The sequence below is a fragment of the Eleginops maclovinus genome, chromosome 22, assembly GCF_036324505.1.
Source record: "Eleginops maclovinus isolate JMC-PN-2008 ecotype Puerto Natales chromosome 22, JC_Emac_rtc_rv5, whole genome shotgun sequence".
In the NCBI taxonomy this organism is placed as follows: Eukaryota; Metazoa; Chordata; class Actinopteri; order Perciformes; family Eleginopidae; genus Eleginops; species Eleginops maclovinus.
This window is the reverse complement of record NC_086370.1, coordinates 18442692-18458966: the sequence shown is the minus strand read 5'-3', so window position 1 is coordinate 18458966 and position 16275 is coordinate 18442692. Positions and strand designations below refer to the sequence as shown.

At 42.5% G+C, this 16275-nt stretch overlaps 1 protein-coding gene across 1 annotated transcript in view; it reads right to left on the bottom strand.

Annotated features, from left to right (window-relative positions):
- The window catches only part of ryr2b (ryanodine receptor 2b (cardiac)), a 66028-nt gene that overhangs the window by 23891 nt on the left and 25862 nt on the right, over nucleotides 1–16275 (bottom strand). The window contains exons 46-65 of the mRNA XM_063874599.1: nucleotides 12508–12679; nucleotides 11794–11902; nucleotides 11089–11209; nucleotides 10751–10920; nucleotides 10146–10366; nucleotides 9495–9585; nucleotides 9268–9408; nucleotides 8011–8174; nucleotides 7547–7625; nucleotides 7267–7356; nucleotides 6870–7007; nucleotides 6661–6738; nucleotides 5978–6053; nucleotides 5742–5865; nucleotides 5431–5546; nucleotides 5001–5077; nucleotides 4153–4274; nucleotides 3882–3931; nucleotides 3651–3711; nucleotides 2936–3183 (exon numbers count right to left, since the gene is read on the bottom strand). Of these exons, the coding sequence (XP_063730669.1) occupies nucleotides 2936–3183; nucleotides 3651–3711; nucleotides 3882–3931; nucleotides 4153–4274; nucleotides 5001–5077; nucleotides 5431–5546; nucleotides 5742–5865; nucleotides 5978–6053; nucleotides 6661–6738; nucleotides 6870–7007; nucleotides 7267–7356; nucleotides 7547–7625; nucleotides 8011–8174; nucleotides 9268–9408; nucleotides 9495–9585; nucleotides 10146–10366; nucleotides 10751–10920; nucleotides 11089–11209; nucleotides 11794–11902; nucleotides 12508–12679 (2448 nt within the window). The remainder of the gene's footprint in view (nucleotides 1–2935; nucleotides 3184–3650; nucleotides 3712–3881; nucleotides 3932–4152; nucleotides 4275–5000; nucleotides 5078–5430; nucleotides 5547–5741; nucleotides 5866–5977; nucleotides 6054–6660; nucleotides 6739–6869; nucleotides 7008–7266; nucleotides 7357–7546; nucleotides 7626–8010; nucleotides 8175–9267; nucleotides 9409–9494; nucleotides 9586–10145; nucleotides 10367–10750; nucleotides 10921–11088; nucleotides 11210–11793; nucleotides 11903–12507; nucleotides 12680–16275) is intronic.

The following is a 16275-nucleotide window of genomic DNA, read 5'->3' as shown; positions in this document are numbered from 1 at the left end:
GCGGTCCGATCAACGATTCAACCAGGTCGATCCAGACCAAGCAATGGAGTGGATCAACGGAACAGGGAAAAAAGGAGGGGGGATCATTGGCATTACTAAGACACCTTCAGCCCTTTCCAGATGGACACTCTCCTACAACATGAGGTCCCATGTAGCAGAAGAGACACATTTGATGTTCAGCAACACACCTGAGAAAACCTACGTCCACAATGAAGCTACCAAATCCCGTGAAAAGAGAGACAACAGAGACGAAATGGCATTGGTTTTAGTCTTCAAAGGGTTCAAGGTGTTTGATTCAGTCTCCTCAGGCTCATTGCAAAATCTCGCCACGAAAGACGTTGCCACAGAGGCTATCCAAAGCTCATTACTTTCTGCCAAAGACCTAGGACAAGAAAAAGTGAATTCATTCATTGAGAAAAGGATGATTGTTCCTGAGGACAAAGATAAACCAGAGGTCCCAATCCATGCAACCCTACATAAGAGCAAAGCTAAAACATTTGCATCTCTGTATGAAGTGGCCAAAAATCCTAAAATCAAAGACAACAGAACTGTCATAAAGGCTGACCGAAACATTCTCAAACGCCTTGTTACGGCCTATGAGGCAGGTCGTCCAGTTGACTTACCAGCTGTCCTAAAACACGAGCTTCTGCCAGTTCCCATATCCCTTGCTGAAATGAATGGGACACTTCGCACTGGAAACAAGTCTGTATTAGTAAATAAGTTAACTGAAGACATAGTCTGTCCTGAGGCTATTGAACTTCCCGACATGTCATCTTGTCTCATCATAGATGGACAGGCACTTGTGGTTGCCCTTGGAAAGCCAGACAAAGCAGTAACATTTGGGGATCTGGCCGACACATTTGTCAGAGCAGTGTTGAAAGCAGGATGTTACTATAAAAGGATAGACGTTGTGTTTGACAGATACAGAGAAGAGACCATCAAGGGTGCTACCAGGACACGACGCACAAAAGCAGCTCAACCAATCAGACGACTTGTTGAGGGTCGTGATGTGCCTCTTCCAAAAAACTGGACCAATTTCCTGTCCCTCCCTGACAACAAAGCTGATCTTGCCAATCTACTCTCTGAAGAACTATGTGCTCAGGCACCGGATGATAAAGAGATAGTAGTTGCTGGTGGGTTCAGAGACGAAGAGACGGAGGTTAGGTCATCAAAAGCAACAACCAACCTGACTCATCTGAGAGCCACACACGAAGAGGCAGATACCCGATTGGTATTACATGCAGTGCACTGCCAGTCAGACACAGTAGTCGTGTCATCTAGAGACACTGATGTACTTGTGATTCTCGTTTCCCATTTCCCACACGTAGCATGCAAAAAACTCTGGCTGTTGTCTGGTACCACAAGGAAGCCACAATATATACCAATTGATGCTGTTTTTAACAAACTGCCAAAGGATTCAGCACCAAGCCTTGTAGCATTTCATGCACTAACTGGTTGTGATACCACATCATACATTGCAAGTCACACCAAAAGTACATCATGGAAAGTCTGGAAAATGCACCATCAATTGCTCAGCAACCTCGGAATTGGTGATCTCACGGAGGAGACTCAAAGATCTTCAGAGGCTTTTGTCTGCAGAATATATGATGTGCATAAAACAGACTCTGTTGATGCAGCAAGGCATATACTTTTCTCCAGGACAGGTAAACCAGAAGCAATGCCGCCTACAAGCGATGCGCTCCACTTCCATCTGCTGAGAGTACACTACCAGGCAATGGTTTGGAGAAATGCTCACTATGCCACACCTGAGCTTCCTTCACCCTTGGACATGGGATGGAAAGATGGTGATTCAGGACTACAGCCCATTCTTATGTCACAGAACCCAATACCTGAAAGTTGCCTGGAAATGATCAGGTGTGCCTGTAAAAAACAATGCACAACACGCCAGTGCAAATGCCGAAAATCGGGGCTGTTATGCACTGCAATGTGTACATGTCAGAGTGATGACCAATGTCCTTGTTTAAATGTGGAGTTGTAGTCCTCAAGCATACCAAGGCAATGGGTAACCAAAGAACTTGGAAAAGGACTGCAGAAAGAAATACTAATCAAAATGAAATTCCAAAGACAAATGGCACACAAGCAAACTAGAAAGGTATAAAAACAGTTTACCAAAACAAGTGACCTATGGAACTTACAGAAGACAGATGAAAGCAAAGCAATTCAGCTAGAAACATGAAAGAAAATATACAGAAACAAGATGTGATCTGTAGAACTGTTCAAGGGAAGTTTCATGTTTTTTTTTTCCCTATTCACTTGGGTTTTTCGATGTTTGAATTAAGAGCATTATGCTTTGTTTGCATAAAAAAATGAATTCTCAGACAACTTGCAATGGTGTTTTTCTTAGTTATTATGTAATATGGAATACATCACATATCATATATACACTGGGAACATTTAAGAGTGATATTGACTGAATATTTATGTCGGCCTTAAAAAATGACACAAATAATGCTTAATTTCACCTTAAAAGTTGGTATTTTGCATATATATATACATAAAAAAGGCACTGAGCCTCCACTATATCCTTGCTCTGACCCCAGACTATAGATCTAGACACTTAATTCATCATCTTTGATTGCCTACTTACAAAAAAACTTGGGGAAAATGGTCCAACGACTGAGCAAGATAGGGAGTTTGGCGGCCATTTTGATATGCAAATTAGAAGGTCAAAAACTCAAAATTTCGCTCGGGTACCGGTTTTTTTGGATTCAGCACCCTTGAAATATGTAAAGTAGGCCGGTTCCCAACTTGTACCCATAAATGCTCCTTACATTCACTTTTTGGGTACATCCCGTCTAGTCTAAAACCTGGAGGTTGTTTATGTGCTATGGTGAAGGCATGTTAACACGCTTCATCTGTAACTGTGTATCTAAGGGTCAATTGAAGATGTAAAATGCTTCAAAGTCGCCCTCACCCAGGAGGAGGACTCCAAAGTGTTGGTTGCCAAGATGCTGAAAGAGGGAGGTGAGGGTGGGCAGGAGAATGGAGGTTGTGAAGCTGAGAACCTTGGCAACTCCTCTGGCCTGTTGACTCCGACTCTGAGGTAAACAGACCAAGGTCACAGAGAGGTTCTCCACCGTCATCTCCAGATCCGCCGCAGCTGCCTCAAAGAATGAATGCAGGGATGCTTGGATAAACTCTGGGGCGGACTTCAGCAATGCTCTGAGGCCAAAGGGTGAAAAATAGCAGGTAGATTAGTCGTGAAAAGCAAAAAATGTATACATCTGAAAGAGATTTGAAAAATGTGATTCCCTACTCCAAACTAGAACAATGTGAAATGAGATGGAGATAATAAAACTGTTAAAGAGGCATCATGCAGTGTCTCTTTGTACACGCTTTAATAAAACACAGTTAAGTGGATTAAATCAGTTACTAATCCATCCAGCAGACGAGTCTAAGAGACATCAATGTCTGCCGAGCCGGCATTCTACTTTTAGTGTCGTGCTTCAGAGGCAGTGTCCTCGGGGAGTAAAAGTGATATCAACCACAATTAGATAGCATCAGTGTATCAGTGGCTCAATTACACCAGTCATCTCATCCCCAGACATGGTGGTGTGACACTGATGTGACCGCAGGCAGAGCGAGGAGACGGATTCAGGCAGAGTGTGGCGATAGTGCCATCTAGCTACCTGGCATCCAGAGCCTGAGCCAAAACATGGAGGCAGCTTGCGACTGAAGGCGCATCGTTCCCTGGTAAACACACACACAGACAAATAAGAGTCAAATACAGAACATGCATGAACACACAAGAATTACATAATACTACATAATAACTTGAAAATAATATAATTTTGAGAAGCAAAACCAAGAACACTGACAAGAGAACAAGTGATTGAGCTTCACTTCAACACCATCCTTACCAAAGAGGGAGATCCTGTGTCTCACTAGAGCTGCCAGCTTACAAAAGAGGCTGGATGTGAGGAGGGAAGACAAAGGCAGTGATGAGGAGTGGGAAAGTAATTGCAGGACACAAAACCAGAAGAATGAGGCTTTTAAATGCAAAGAAACACTGATAAAAAAAAGAAATAATGACATGTGTTCAATTATTTTACAGTACAGTTCTGAGGAGCTGTCCTTCTAGTGTTACCAGCATACCATGTGGTTTGTTGGGGGGGGGGGGGGGTGACATACCTTGCAATCATCTCCTTTTCCTTTTTTGATGCATGGCTTCTATTCCCACTTGAGCAGTGAGAAGAGGGCAGGAAGTAGGGACGATGGCTCTTCACGTATTGTTCCAAGAGAGGAAGGATAACCTGTTGAGTGGAGTAGAGGTCATATCCTCAATCAACATTATTTAAAAAAAACACAAAGAGAGCTCTAATGCACATTATTTAAGTATATCCATCCATATCTTCCCCTAATCTATCCAATTCAATTGCCTTGTAATCATGATTAGTATTTCAAATAAGGTTTTGGGTCTGTGGAGTGCCTATAACAACATGAGCCTGTTATAATTAGACCCAAAGAGGACCTGTGGGGGAAAAAGCTGGCATCCATTAGCTCTTCATATGAAGCACTGGCTATTTACAGACGGACAGATGGACAGCCAGACAGGCGGAGATGTGCGTGGACTGTGTGGTTGAGTGGGAGGTGTGGGGTGTAGAGATAGAGAGGCATGACTGTTCATGGTATTAGCTGACTGTGTCCGTGGGTCCCATCAATGAAAAAATAAAGCCTTTTCATTCGCTGCCTCCTGAGGGGCAGAACAGCGTGGGAAGCTTTAATCAATTCCCTGCTGGCAATCGACACGCCCACATGCATTTCCAAAATGGCTAAATAAATTACACAGCCACGAAGGGTTTTACTTAAGAGGGGTTTCCCGTGGCAACCGTCTAACAAAACCAATTATATGACGTAAATTAAATAAGAAAAAAAGGAGGGGAAAGAAAGTGGCCTTGGAAGAGAGCTCGGTCAATGTCAGCGATTTCATATCAGACTGATATGGATTAGGACGGTTCACATATGTGATGGAGGCAAACCTTGGGAAAAAAATGAATTGGCTGCTGGTGTGCAGCTCTCTCTCCTTTAGACATCTGTCCTCTGGCTTGCATCACCTCTGGAAAGAAAAAAACAATGAAATATTTCATCAAAGACATTTACAAACTAGTAACGTATTAATAATGAACGCGTTTCTGTGTAATTCTCATATAAGACAAGTTCACATACCCAGGCATGCTGTGGGCTATCAGAGACGGTTTAAATCAAAAGCACCCTGAGGCAGACTTGCTGAATGTAGATTTAAGAGTCAATATTAATAAAATGTGAAAATTCAAGTCCAGTACTCACTAAAATATCCCAAAACATGGAAGTGTCATCTACATAAGATATTCATATCTTTGGGAGATGTATATCATTTGGAATTTTAATCTGATGATTTACATTTTTCTATTATTGAAAATATCAACATACCCAGCTCCAGCACGTGCTCTTGGGCCTCCTCGGTGTGAGCCAGCAGCCGCTGAAGGAGAGTGTAGGCGTAGCAGTTGGCTATGGCTGGGAAGTCCATCTCTGCCGTCTTCCGATCCCTGTGGAGGAGGAGGACGAATCGTGCAGGGATAATGAAACACTACTGCTCGAAGACAATAAGCACTGATATTAATGTATTATCTGGACTGTGAATTGTATTTCCAGAATTTGCTCTATACCCCTGTGAAATGAAGATGGAACACCTCATTTGCTACATCCTTCATGCTGTGTCACATTGCTAATTGTTTACCCACCTCCACACGGTGTAGCCGTTGAGCTGAAGGAACTTGAGAACGTCCTGCGCTCTCTCTCTGAATTTGGTCTTCTCCTTGGCTGTTAGAGTATCATAGGGCACAATCATTGGATGGCTTCCTCCTCCTGAGAACAGACAAATACATTAAGATGGTGCTAGCTGTTCAGTGCTCCCTTTGGTAACAGCAGGATGTATCAAAGAAATGTCAGAATAGTGGTTGATGACGTGGTATGGTACCTTTGCTCACCAGCTCCAATTTCTTCCTCTTAGCCCAGGCGTTGTGGTAGTTTTCAGCCAACTGTAAAGCCATAGCCTACAGGAAAAAAGAGTTACTAGCTATTTACTCCCTCTTTGTCACAGGAGTTGTGACAAAGAGGGAGTAAATAGACCAAACGTATAAATTCAGACCAAACGTATCAGCTCCTCCCACTATTTCATAAATATATAAAACATGTAAATCAACAAACAAACTGACTTCATATAAAAATACAGAAAACAAAGGATTTTTTTGTGATCTATAAATCCTTTAAAGTAGCAGACAGTATCCTAATAGATCTCTCCCTAATAGGAACAAAGAAACTACTTTGTCAAGGAAAAGTATCGAAGGAAATGGAGCCCAGTATCCCAAATAGGATTACACAGCACTCCAAAAATGTAACCAATGGGAGAGGATTTATCTTTTTGAGGCGAGTTTCAGGCCCTGAAATTTGTGTCACAGTTGTTTTAAAAGAAATGTATGTCTGTTCAGTAAGTCTGTAACTGCACAGACTTATGACCAATTATGATCCTATACTTTGTAGCATTTTGACTCATGCATTTGCCTTATATAGAACAACTTTGGGAACAGGCGCATTACTAGCTCTGCAGATATGTCAGGATTAAAGTAGAGCAAATGTTTAATACAAGGCAGAATGACTCACACACTGGTCCCATGATAAGGTGATGCTGCTCATGTCCATGGGTTTAGGGCTGAAGGTTGACGCTCCTTCAAAAGACAGCTATAAAGACAAAACCAATGTCTGTTAACACTTCAAAATCAAAAATACTCAAGAAAAACCCAAGAAAACTTTTCCTACAGCAGACAGAGTGGTGCTGAGGCTGTGTGATTGTGGTCTTTGAGTAGCGTTACCTGTCCAGCCTGAGACACTCTGCGTGTAAAGGTGTGCGTGCCGAATGAGTCTCCTTCTTTGGTTCTCTCTACGGTCCATCCAAAGGCCAGCATGGTCTTTATGGTTTCTTTAATGGCCGAGCGGTACGCCTCCTTTTCCTAGAAAACTCAGAAATATCAATAGAGCCTCGTAAAAATAAAACAAACTGAACTTAGTAGGTCATTGAAGGACAGCAGAAAATGAAAAAACTATTTCAAACTACTGTACTTTATTATTTCAAAAAAGTCTGTTGTAAGCTCCATACCCTAAAGACCCACAACCAATGCTTTTTAATATGTTATATTACCCACAGTGCACTTAGGGGAGGTCTTACTTCACTGCTTTAGTTTGTAGTATTTTTTTAAATTCTCACTCTACCTTCTCAGCCAGAGCCCTGTATGGCTTGAGGCGAGGGTGAACCTTGGCATTCTCACATTGCTGCTCCCCGTGAACCCAGCCGTTGGCAAACTAGATAACACACAGATTCAGTGTGAAATTACACAGGAGGAAACATGCAGGGATCAATAAATTACGACACAGACATGATGTTTGGACACTGAAGCAGACTATAGTCCTAAGTGATTCAGTCATGACCAAGATATCATACATCAACTCTTCAGTTCAGTTCAGATTTGATAAAACAGATTTGAGATGTTACCTTGTCCAGTGACCACTTCTCGTGAGTGTGCTCCGCATACTTATTCACTACAAACTCCAGCCTCTCTGGCACTGACACGCTAGTGCAGGGAAAAAAAGAAACACAGGATGTAGATCGTACGGTAACACATTTAGCTATAACTGCACTATCATTGGAAAGATGTTCTTAAGAGCATGCTGATACACTATCATTTGCACAACAGTATTTTCATTTCAGAAATAAATGTTTAGAATTATTTTGCTGTGACTTTTCGAAGGATGTTTTCAGAAGTTTGATATGCAGGCCACGATATCTCTACAGCCAGACATTTGAATTAAGAAAGTATATTGACATACACTTCAAAAGTATTATATCTCCTTTTGAAAAATCGAATAGGCCATATTGGGATTTTCATAAGAAATTGGTTAATTGTTGAGCCCTATTCTGTATCTGTTATCAATGAATATCCCTGGTCAGTATCTTACCTGGAGGTATCTACAGGCTGCGGGTCAAAGGGTCCTTCCGTGTCCATCGAGGCTTTTCTCTCTGTATCGGACACACAGCTTGAGTCCATGTGGTCAGGAGGCAGAGCCATGGACACTGCAGCCAGGCACTGCACACACAGCCGGAATAACTGAGGCTCGTAGGGCTGTCGAGTCAGAGAAGGAATGGGATAAATATTGTAGGAGGAAGAAAAGAAAAAGACCGAATGGGACAGGGTCAGGGGAAGCTGGGCAACAAAATGGTAAAGCTCTAATGGGATATAGTGTATAGTAAAGGGTCATTCCCCAAAATATCTCCTCCTGTTCCAATATCTTTAAAATAAAGACGTTTACTAGAATGCATCTATGCCCCAAGAGGATGTAAAACATAAACAGGAGAAGAGTTATTTGAACCAAAGCTGGCATATTGAAGAGCTCACATCTAATTGCTGTATCTGCACTGCAACTCTACATTTGGTGGATATTGGTTCAGCTTTTGATTTTTCTGCGACACTATCAATGTTTTTTTGCTTTGAGCATGTGTCTGGGTTTTACAACCATAACACTATTCATCTACGGAAACCAGTTTATTTAATTAGTTTAGAAACTCATTGGATTTTCATTTCAAATACAAAAACAGAGCCTTCGTGCGGAAATACTTCAGCTGAAAAAACTAAATAAATCCTATTTTTTCTGCTGAAATCTAGCTGCAGATCATTAAGCACTGTTCAATAAACAGGAATGTTGTGCACCTACGCTACACGACACACTCTTCTTTGCAGAGTTGACTTTGTTTCCGAGGCTTTATTGATGCGAGTGTGACTGGAATGATCTTCTGAACTTGAATCTTCGATGTATTTATGTTCTCAATCAATCACGTAACGATCATTTCAGAAATATGCTGGTACATGTCAACCGTGGTAAGATTAGGTTATTGCTTAGGTCTCTCACATTCAACCAACTCTGTTCAAGGAAAGACGGCGTTATACTAGGATATAAAAAATGTACTCTTAATCACAAGTGGGTTTTATCTTCCTCACTCGGGTCCTTTGAGAAGTTCACTAAGAGAGAAAAATGAAATGAGGATTCTGAAGTCCCTTCTGAAGTACAATTTAAGGAAAATGGAGAGAAGAGAAGATAAATAAAGGGCTGATAAAACGTTCACATTCACTTATTTTTCCGAACTCCACAAAAATTGTACTCTAATTTATAATAAGAATTGCAATTTTGAGTTGGACACAGGCATTCAAAATGGATTACCTTCTTAGCCAAGGCCTTAAACACGCCCCAGAACAACTTTCTTGACAGGTGGAGCTCTTCTTCAGAGGCCAGAGCCTGCTCACCCTGCCCTGCCGCCAGCGAGTAGTACTTCCACCTCTGCTCGTAGTGACTCGTCAAGAGCTGGAGGATGAGAAAATGTATGATTTATCAAGGCGTACCACATTTTTTTCCTTTCGACTGTAGTGAACTGCAATTTCTTTACCCACCTTTAGTGGCATATTGCTGTTGTCTGTGAGATGGGGAACATCGAAGACAAGGCGTCGAAGGAGAGGTTGCATCATAGATGGTTGGAGTTTGCTGAGGACAAAGATGAGTGAAGAAGTAGTCGCATGAGAAGAGACACGTCACATACACACCCACCAGGGACATGATGTTATGACTGATTATCATGTCTCAGAAAGATGTCACATATAATTGGGAGGATGCCAGTGGGAAAGATGCAATTAATCTAACATTTTTGATTGACTTTGGTAAATTACATCTGAATTGGGCAAAAAAGGCGTTCTAGTGATTCATTAAAGATAATGACCAACAGAGCACTGATGCGTCTGCACCCATTAGCAATAATCTGTTGCTCTCTCTCTCATTCTGTTCACAACATATCATTGGGTCAAACAGTAAAAACACAGTCAGGTAAACAGAAACAGAAGCTGATCATGCAATATTTCATGAATTTAAATCACAGAAGATGGAGAGCTTTCACAATCAACCTTTTTCCATCTCATATATACTCTATAAGCAACTTGCTGAAAAATCTGGACCTTATCTGCAGACAGGCAACAACTCTTGCAATATTAACCAAGGGACGACAGCAGCCTAACTGTAGGTAGCTTCATCACACCCACACGGACCAGTACCTGCACATGGCCAACAGACACTCCTCTATAGTGTCTCTCTGAGCCTTGGTCAGGCTGAGAGCCCTGGAGAGGCCGTAGATTGCCTGGAGGAGAGAATCCACCAGTGAAGCATGGTCCTCTAACGGACAGAAGAGAGCTGCGCATTTGGTGAGCAGGGGAAGCACAGTTGTACACAAGTATCTGTTGAGGGCCAAGGCCATATCTGTGGATCCCAAGTCAGCCTGCACGGAAAGAAAGAGGGTACATTTACAGTCTTATAAGTGGAACTAAATGGATTGAGCAGATTACAAATAGAAATGGGGACGACAATCACTGATGCATATATGTTTCATTAGACTGAAATGAAAATATACTTCTCAGTAGGGAGGCAACTATTCAAAGTTTGAAGACAACTGAGTGAATTAAATGTGTTTATGCAAGTCAGAGTAGTTGATTAATCAAGTCCTGTTACCCAACAATCCAAGTAATGTTTGATATGGTCATTGTTGGGGACAGTGGGATATAATTTAGGTGATTATTAAGTCATAGGTCCCTCCTACAACGCTACACTCCTGGATCTGTAAAACAGGTGAACAGGGTAACACGATGCACTGATCTCAGCTCACAGTGTCGAGGCAGACGGCTGCCTGAAGGTCAGGAAGGAAGCCGACTTCCAGCAGGTGGAGAAGGAAATTCTGGTTCTCAATGCCGTACACCCGGTCCAGGAACAGAACCATAGCTGCCTTGTGGTCTGGGCAGAACACTGTGGATAAGTCAGGCTCAACCACCAGACCGTCTGCACCAACACACACAGAGTAGGAAAGTTAGACTGTGTCCTCAATGTTTAAGGAGTTCATAATAAATACAGGGAAATCTGACTGAATAGGCATTGATTGCAAGTTCGGTTTCTGTGGCTTGAAACTGAATTAATTTACTGTAGCGATGCAAGAGTGGCTGATTTGACCTTTAGAGAAGGAGGGAAATTGAAAGGCGATGCTGATGACTCCTTCAAGATCCTGCATTGGGATGAGCGACCTCAGAATGGCTCGAATGCGGACAGCTTCTCCTTTGCCTCCTTGAATCAACTGGATCAACAATTCAGAAGAAAACATTGTTAGTGGTCAGTCGTTTGCATCTTAGAAAGGGATTCCCATGATGATACAGTAACAAATAAGGAATATTTGTATGTACACATGTTGTAGAGCCAGTGTAGGGAAGTACCCTGGCTATTGTTGAGCTAAATTTGTTTCAACACCAAGTAGAGACTGTCTAGCTGACTTGTTTTCATTTTCCAAATCTTCTGAAAGCCTTTTGGACGGCTCTTATTTTTAAAAATGTCCTTGTTGTTCTGTATTTGTAGTTCAATGACACTGTAATAGATAAAAGACAAGATGTGTACCATAGTGTCTCTAATATATAATACATTCAGTTTGAGAAAAACACTACGGTACAACTACTGTCTCTCTACTAATATTATGGAGTTTTATCAGATAAATCTTTGAACACACGAACATTGTTTCAGTCGGCTCTAGGTAAAAGCAATAAACATGCTCTTATTTTGTTTGTTTGGTTTGTTCTGGCTCATCATTTGAAAGGCAGTTTGCAGACTTTTTCCATTAGGCTTTAATGTTGGAGAGATCTTCAGATATTGATGTGGAAAAGCACTCACATGCATCTCTGGAGCACAGCGGCCCAGCAAGTCGATAAGGGCAGAGTAGAAGGTCATGATGGCGTGCCCCATGTGAATGAGGTCATCATCATTGTCCTGGACAACATCTCTGTTAGCGGGAAGAATCACAACTGTCAAACGCTTGTCCAAAAACCTAAATAAATCATAAATCATCATTTTGTTATGACTGATTATCCCTAATTAAAGCAGCCCATTAGCCAGATAAGATCTTTCCCACCATCATTAATATTTATTCAAAATTCAGACTGTTACAAGAGCAGTTGTCAGCTCCCACCCAAAATAAATCGCATTTTATTAATAATAATAATAATAATCAGTGTCATTAAGCTGTTACATTGTTGTATTTAGATTAGCTAACCTCTATTTATCAAAGGAAGGTTGGCTGAACACAGAAGCTGCATTCCAGCCAAGAAATGCTCTAAAGCGCCTGAGAGGAAATTACTCCTGAGACTTATCATAGAGTACAATATTTTACTACATTTTGGTGACTTTCGATGCTTTTAATCATTTACAAATGAAATGTGATGCAGTAAAACTGTCTGTGAGCCAGTCTACTGCAGATTTTAAAACCAGTAGAGTATGCATTAGGCACCATTAAACTTGATTGACAGAATCTCATTGGTTGTGCACGCAGCATTATCAAATTGGTGATACCCAGAACGTTCTAGTACTACTAACAGAGCTCTGTTGGACTGGTAGGGGGTGCAAGCTCCATCCATGGAAGGGTCCTCTGAAATCCTGATGGCTTCCTCCATGGCTGTTAGGAGGCCGTTTCCCCCGTCACCTCGCAGGGCGGGGCCAAAACACTCAGGCCGACGGATCAGCAGCCTCAACACCAGGTAAGCATTCTCCTCTACACTCTCACCTGAGATCGGGAAACACACAGAAGAAAGAAACAGGTGGGCTGGGGGCAAATGATTATTCTGTGTGGGAAGGTATTAGTTTGACACATTTCTCGTAGAGAAATTGATTTTAGAGTCCAGGTTAAACGGGCTTGGAGACCAGAGTGTGCGCCCTGACGGAGAGGAGCATTGATATCGAGGGACGTAGCCGCAGGGACAACATTTTAATCTACAACCTCACTGAAAATGCGGAGGGCCGACAGCCGGTTACGTTCTTTGAGAAATGGCTACCCACATTGCTGAACCTGGAGACCAAGCGGGGCATCATTAAAATTGACTGTGCCCACAGGTCCCTGGCCCCGCCAAAGCCCAACCGGTCCCGCGCAGTGATTATCAAGCTGCACAACCCGAGGGATAAGATGAGGATCCTTGCCGCGGCCAAGGAGAAAGGACCGCTAATACATGAGGGACAGACCATATTCATCCGACAGGATCTGGCCAGTGGAGTCAAAGAAATGAGACGTGCGTTTAACGGAGTGTGCCAACGACTTATTGTCATGGACATACGGTTTTCCATGCGCTTCCTCGCTACTCTGAGCTTCTCTCACGGAGGGAAAAGTCACTCTTTTCACTCACCGAAGGATGCACTTGCCTACCTGGACGGAGTGAGCTGAGCTAGAGGTTAGAAACAAAATGAAAGAAAATACCCCTCTGCCATGTCACAAAGCTCTCTGCTAGATTACACAACATTTTATTTCTTACTTTTATCATGTTATGAGCGATCTTAAGATAGTTTCCCTTAATGTTAACGGGTTCAATAATGTCATTAAAAGGCAAAAGATCCTCGCTTTTCTAAAAAAGGAGAAAACACAAATAGCTTTATTGTCTGAAACTCACTTAAATGATTTGAGAAAACCATAAAAGATAATGATGGTCGCTATGTCCTCATTTCAGGCTATCTTTATGGGGAACAGATTCTCATAGGTTGCATATATGGCCCAAATTCATATGACTCTGCCTTTTTCCCTAAGCTTTTATCTGAGGTCTCATCAGTGTCGACCCCATATGTTGTGGGGGTGATTTTAACTGTGTGCCTGACCCAAGCCTTGACCAGTCCCCACCTAAATCCAGCCCAATCCCTCGGAAGAGCCTCAGGCTGAAAGAGTTCTGCCATGACTTAGAACTGTTTGACACTTGGAGAATGACCACTCCCAGGGAGAGAGATTACACCTTCTTTTCCAATCCCCATCAGACATTTTCAAGAAATGATTTCTTCCTGTCATCCAGGATGGTTCTAGATAGGGTGAGGGGAGTGCTCAATTGGCATATGTTCACTCTCTGACCACTCATGTAAGTTTGAGCATCTGTCCTCCTTACACTGATCCCTCCTCCCGCCATTGGAGGATGAACCCCTCTCTATTGAGCAGTCCACCATTCATTGAATATATTACTGAACAGTGGAATGTTTTCATTGCTACTAATAAGACTCCAGATGTCAGCCCGTCTCTGCTGTGGGAAACAGCTAAAGCCTATCTTAGGGGGAATATTATATCGTATACCACAGCTCAGAGAAGGGCTGCTATGAAGGAACAACTTAGCTTAGAAAATACAATACAACAGCTGGAGGTACAATTTAAGAGTGCACCCTCTAGATTTCTGTCTAAAAAATTGGAAGCAGCTCGTTCAGCCCTAAATCAGCTGTTAACTAGAAAGGCTGAGTCAGCCATCTTTTTTGCAAAACATAGGCTTTATGAGTCAGGAAACAAACCTGGTCGTCTTTTAGCAAGATTGGCTAAAGGTAGAATAGAGGCAAATACGATACCGTCATTGCTAGATGACAATCAGGTCAGACATTACAAAACCAAAGACATTAATAAAATAATGAGGCAATTTTATCAGAAGCTTTACTCATCTGAATATGAGTTATCTGGGGGGAAGAGGAGGAAATTTCTTGATAGGGTGTCCCTCCCATCCCTGTCAGAGGAACAAAAGGAAAAATTAACTGCACCAGTGACTGAGGAGGAGGTCCGTGCAGCCATAGCATCCCTCAAGGGTGGAAAGGCACCGGGACCTGATGGGTTTTGTCCGGAGTTCTACAAGAAATTGAGTCACCAGATAGCTGGACCGCTTACTGACATGTATTTGGATTCTTTGAGGATTGGTCATCTCCCCCCAACACTTAATCAAATAGCAAATATCACACTTATCCTTAAGAAAGATAAGCCACCTGATATTTGTGGCTTATTTAGGCCCATTAGATTCAAGATTCAAGAAGCTTTATTTATCCCGAGGGAAATTGAGGATTTAGCCTTATTAATGTGGATAGTAAGTTGTTATCCAAACTGCTTGCAGCAAGACTGGAAAAGTTCCTGCCGTCTCTAATAAATCCCGACCAAACCGGATTTATACAGAACAGGCTTTCCCTCACAAATGTGAGGAGACATCATACAGTACTCAAGTCAAACAAATCATAGAGGCCTTGCTGTATCTTTAGACGCTGAAAAGGCGTTCGACAGGGTAGAGTGGGAATATTTATTTGATGTACTGGGGAGGTTTGGGTTGGGAGGGGAATTTCTTAAATGGATTAAGATACTCTACAACTCTCCACAGGCCAGCGTTGTAACTAATGGCACACAGTCGTTGCCCTTCCCGCTGTGTAGGGGGACGAGACAAGGTTGTCCTCTGTCTCCGTTGCTCTTTGCGCTAGCACTTGAGCCCCTAGCGGAGGCTATTAGACGGTAGGGGGGACAACCCATAAAATTGCACTTTATGCTGATGACATTCTGTTGTTCCTGACAAAGCCTTACATATCGATACCAACCATTCTCTCTATTATTCAGGAGTTCAGTTCCTTCACAGGCTACAAGATAAACTATGGCAAATCAGAGGCCATGCCATTGGGTAGCTCATTTGATCTGGCCTCACTCACCAACTGTCCCTTTAAATTGTCTCCCACAGGCTTCACCTACCTTTGGATAAAATTCTCACCAGACCTGACAGAGCTATGGAAGCTTAACTTCTCTCCCATAGCAAGTAAAATAAAGAAGGACCTAGATAGATGGCACGATCTACCCTTATCCCTTGTGTTATTAGCCTAATCAAAATGAATGTATTCCCCAGGTTATTATATCCCCTATAAATGCTACCCCTGTGGATCTCCAAGAAGGTTGCTCTTGATATAGAGAGGGCATTCTCTAGGTGCATATGGCATGGCAAGAGGCCCAGACAGAAAATGAAAACATTACAGCTACCCTCAGACAGGGGAGGCCTGGGCCTGCCGAACATAACTCTCTATAACTGGGCATGTCAGGCTCGCTTCCTATGGGAATGGTTACATGCTCATCTCGAATCCAAGCCCTGTCTGGATTCGTGGTCCGCTTTGCCGTCCTCACTTTGGAGCTTGGTCATGGGTGATAAGAAAAAGCTACATAGGGATGTCAAGAATAACCCAATTATATACAACACAATTAGAGTGTGGCAGGAAATCTGTAAATGTATAGGCAGAGGAGGTCATACCTCATTCCTGGCCCCTCTTACGAGGAACCAGGATTTCCCCCCAGGTCTCCTTCCCAATATTTTTGACATGTGGCATGGCAATGGGGCGCGTGTGATTGGAGAC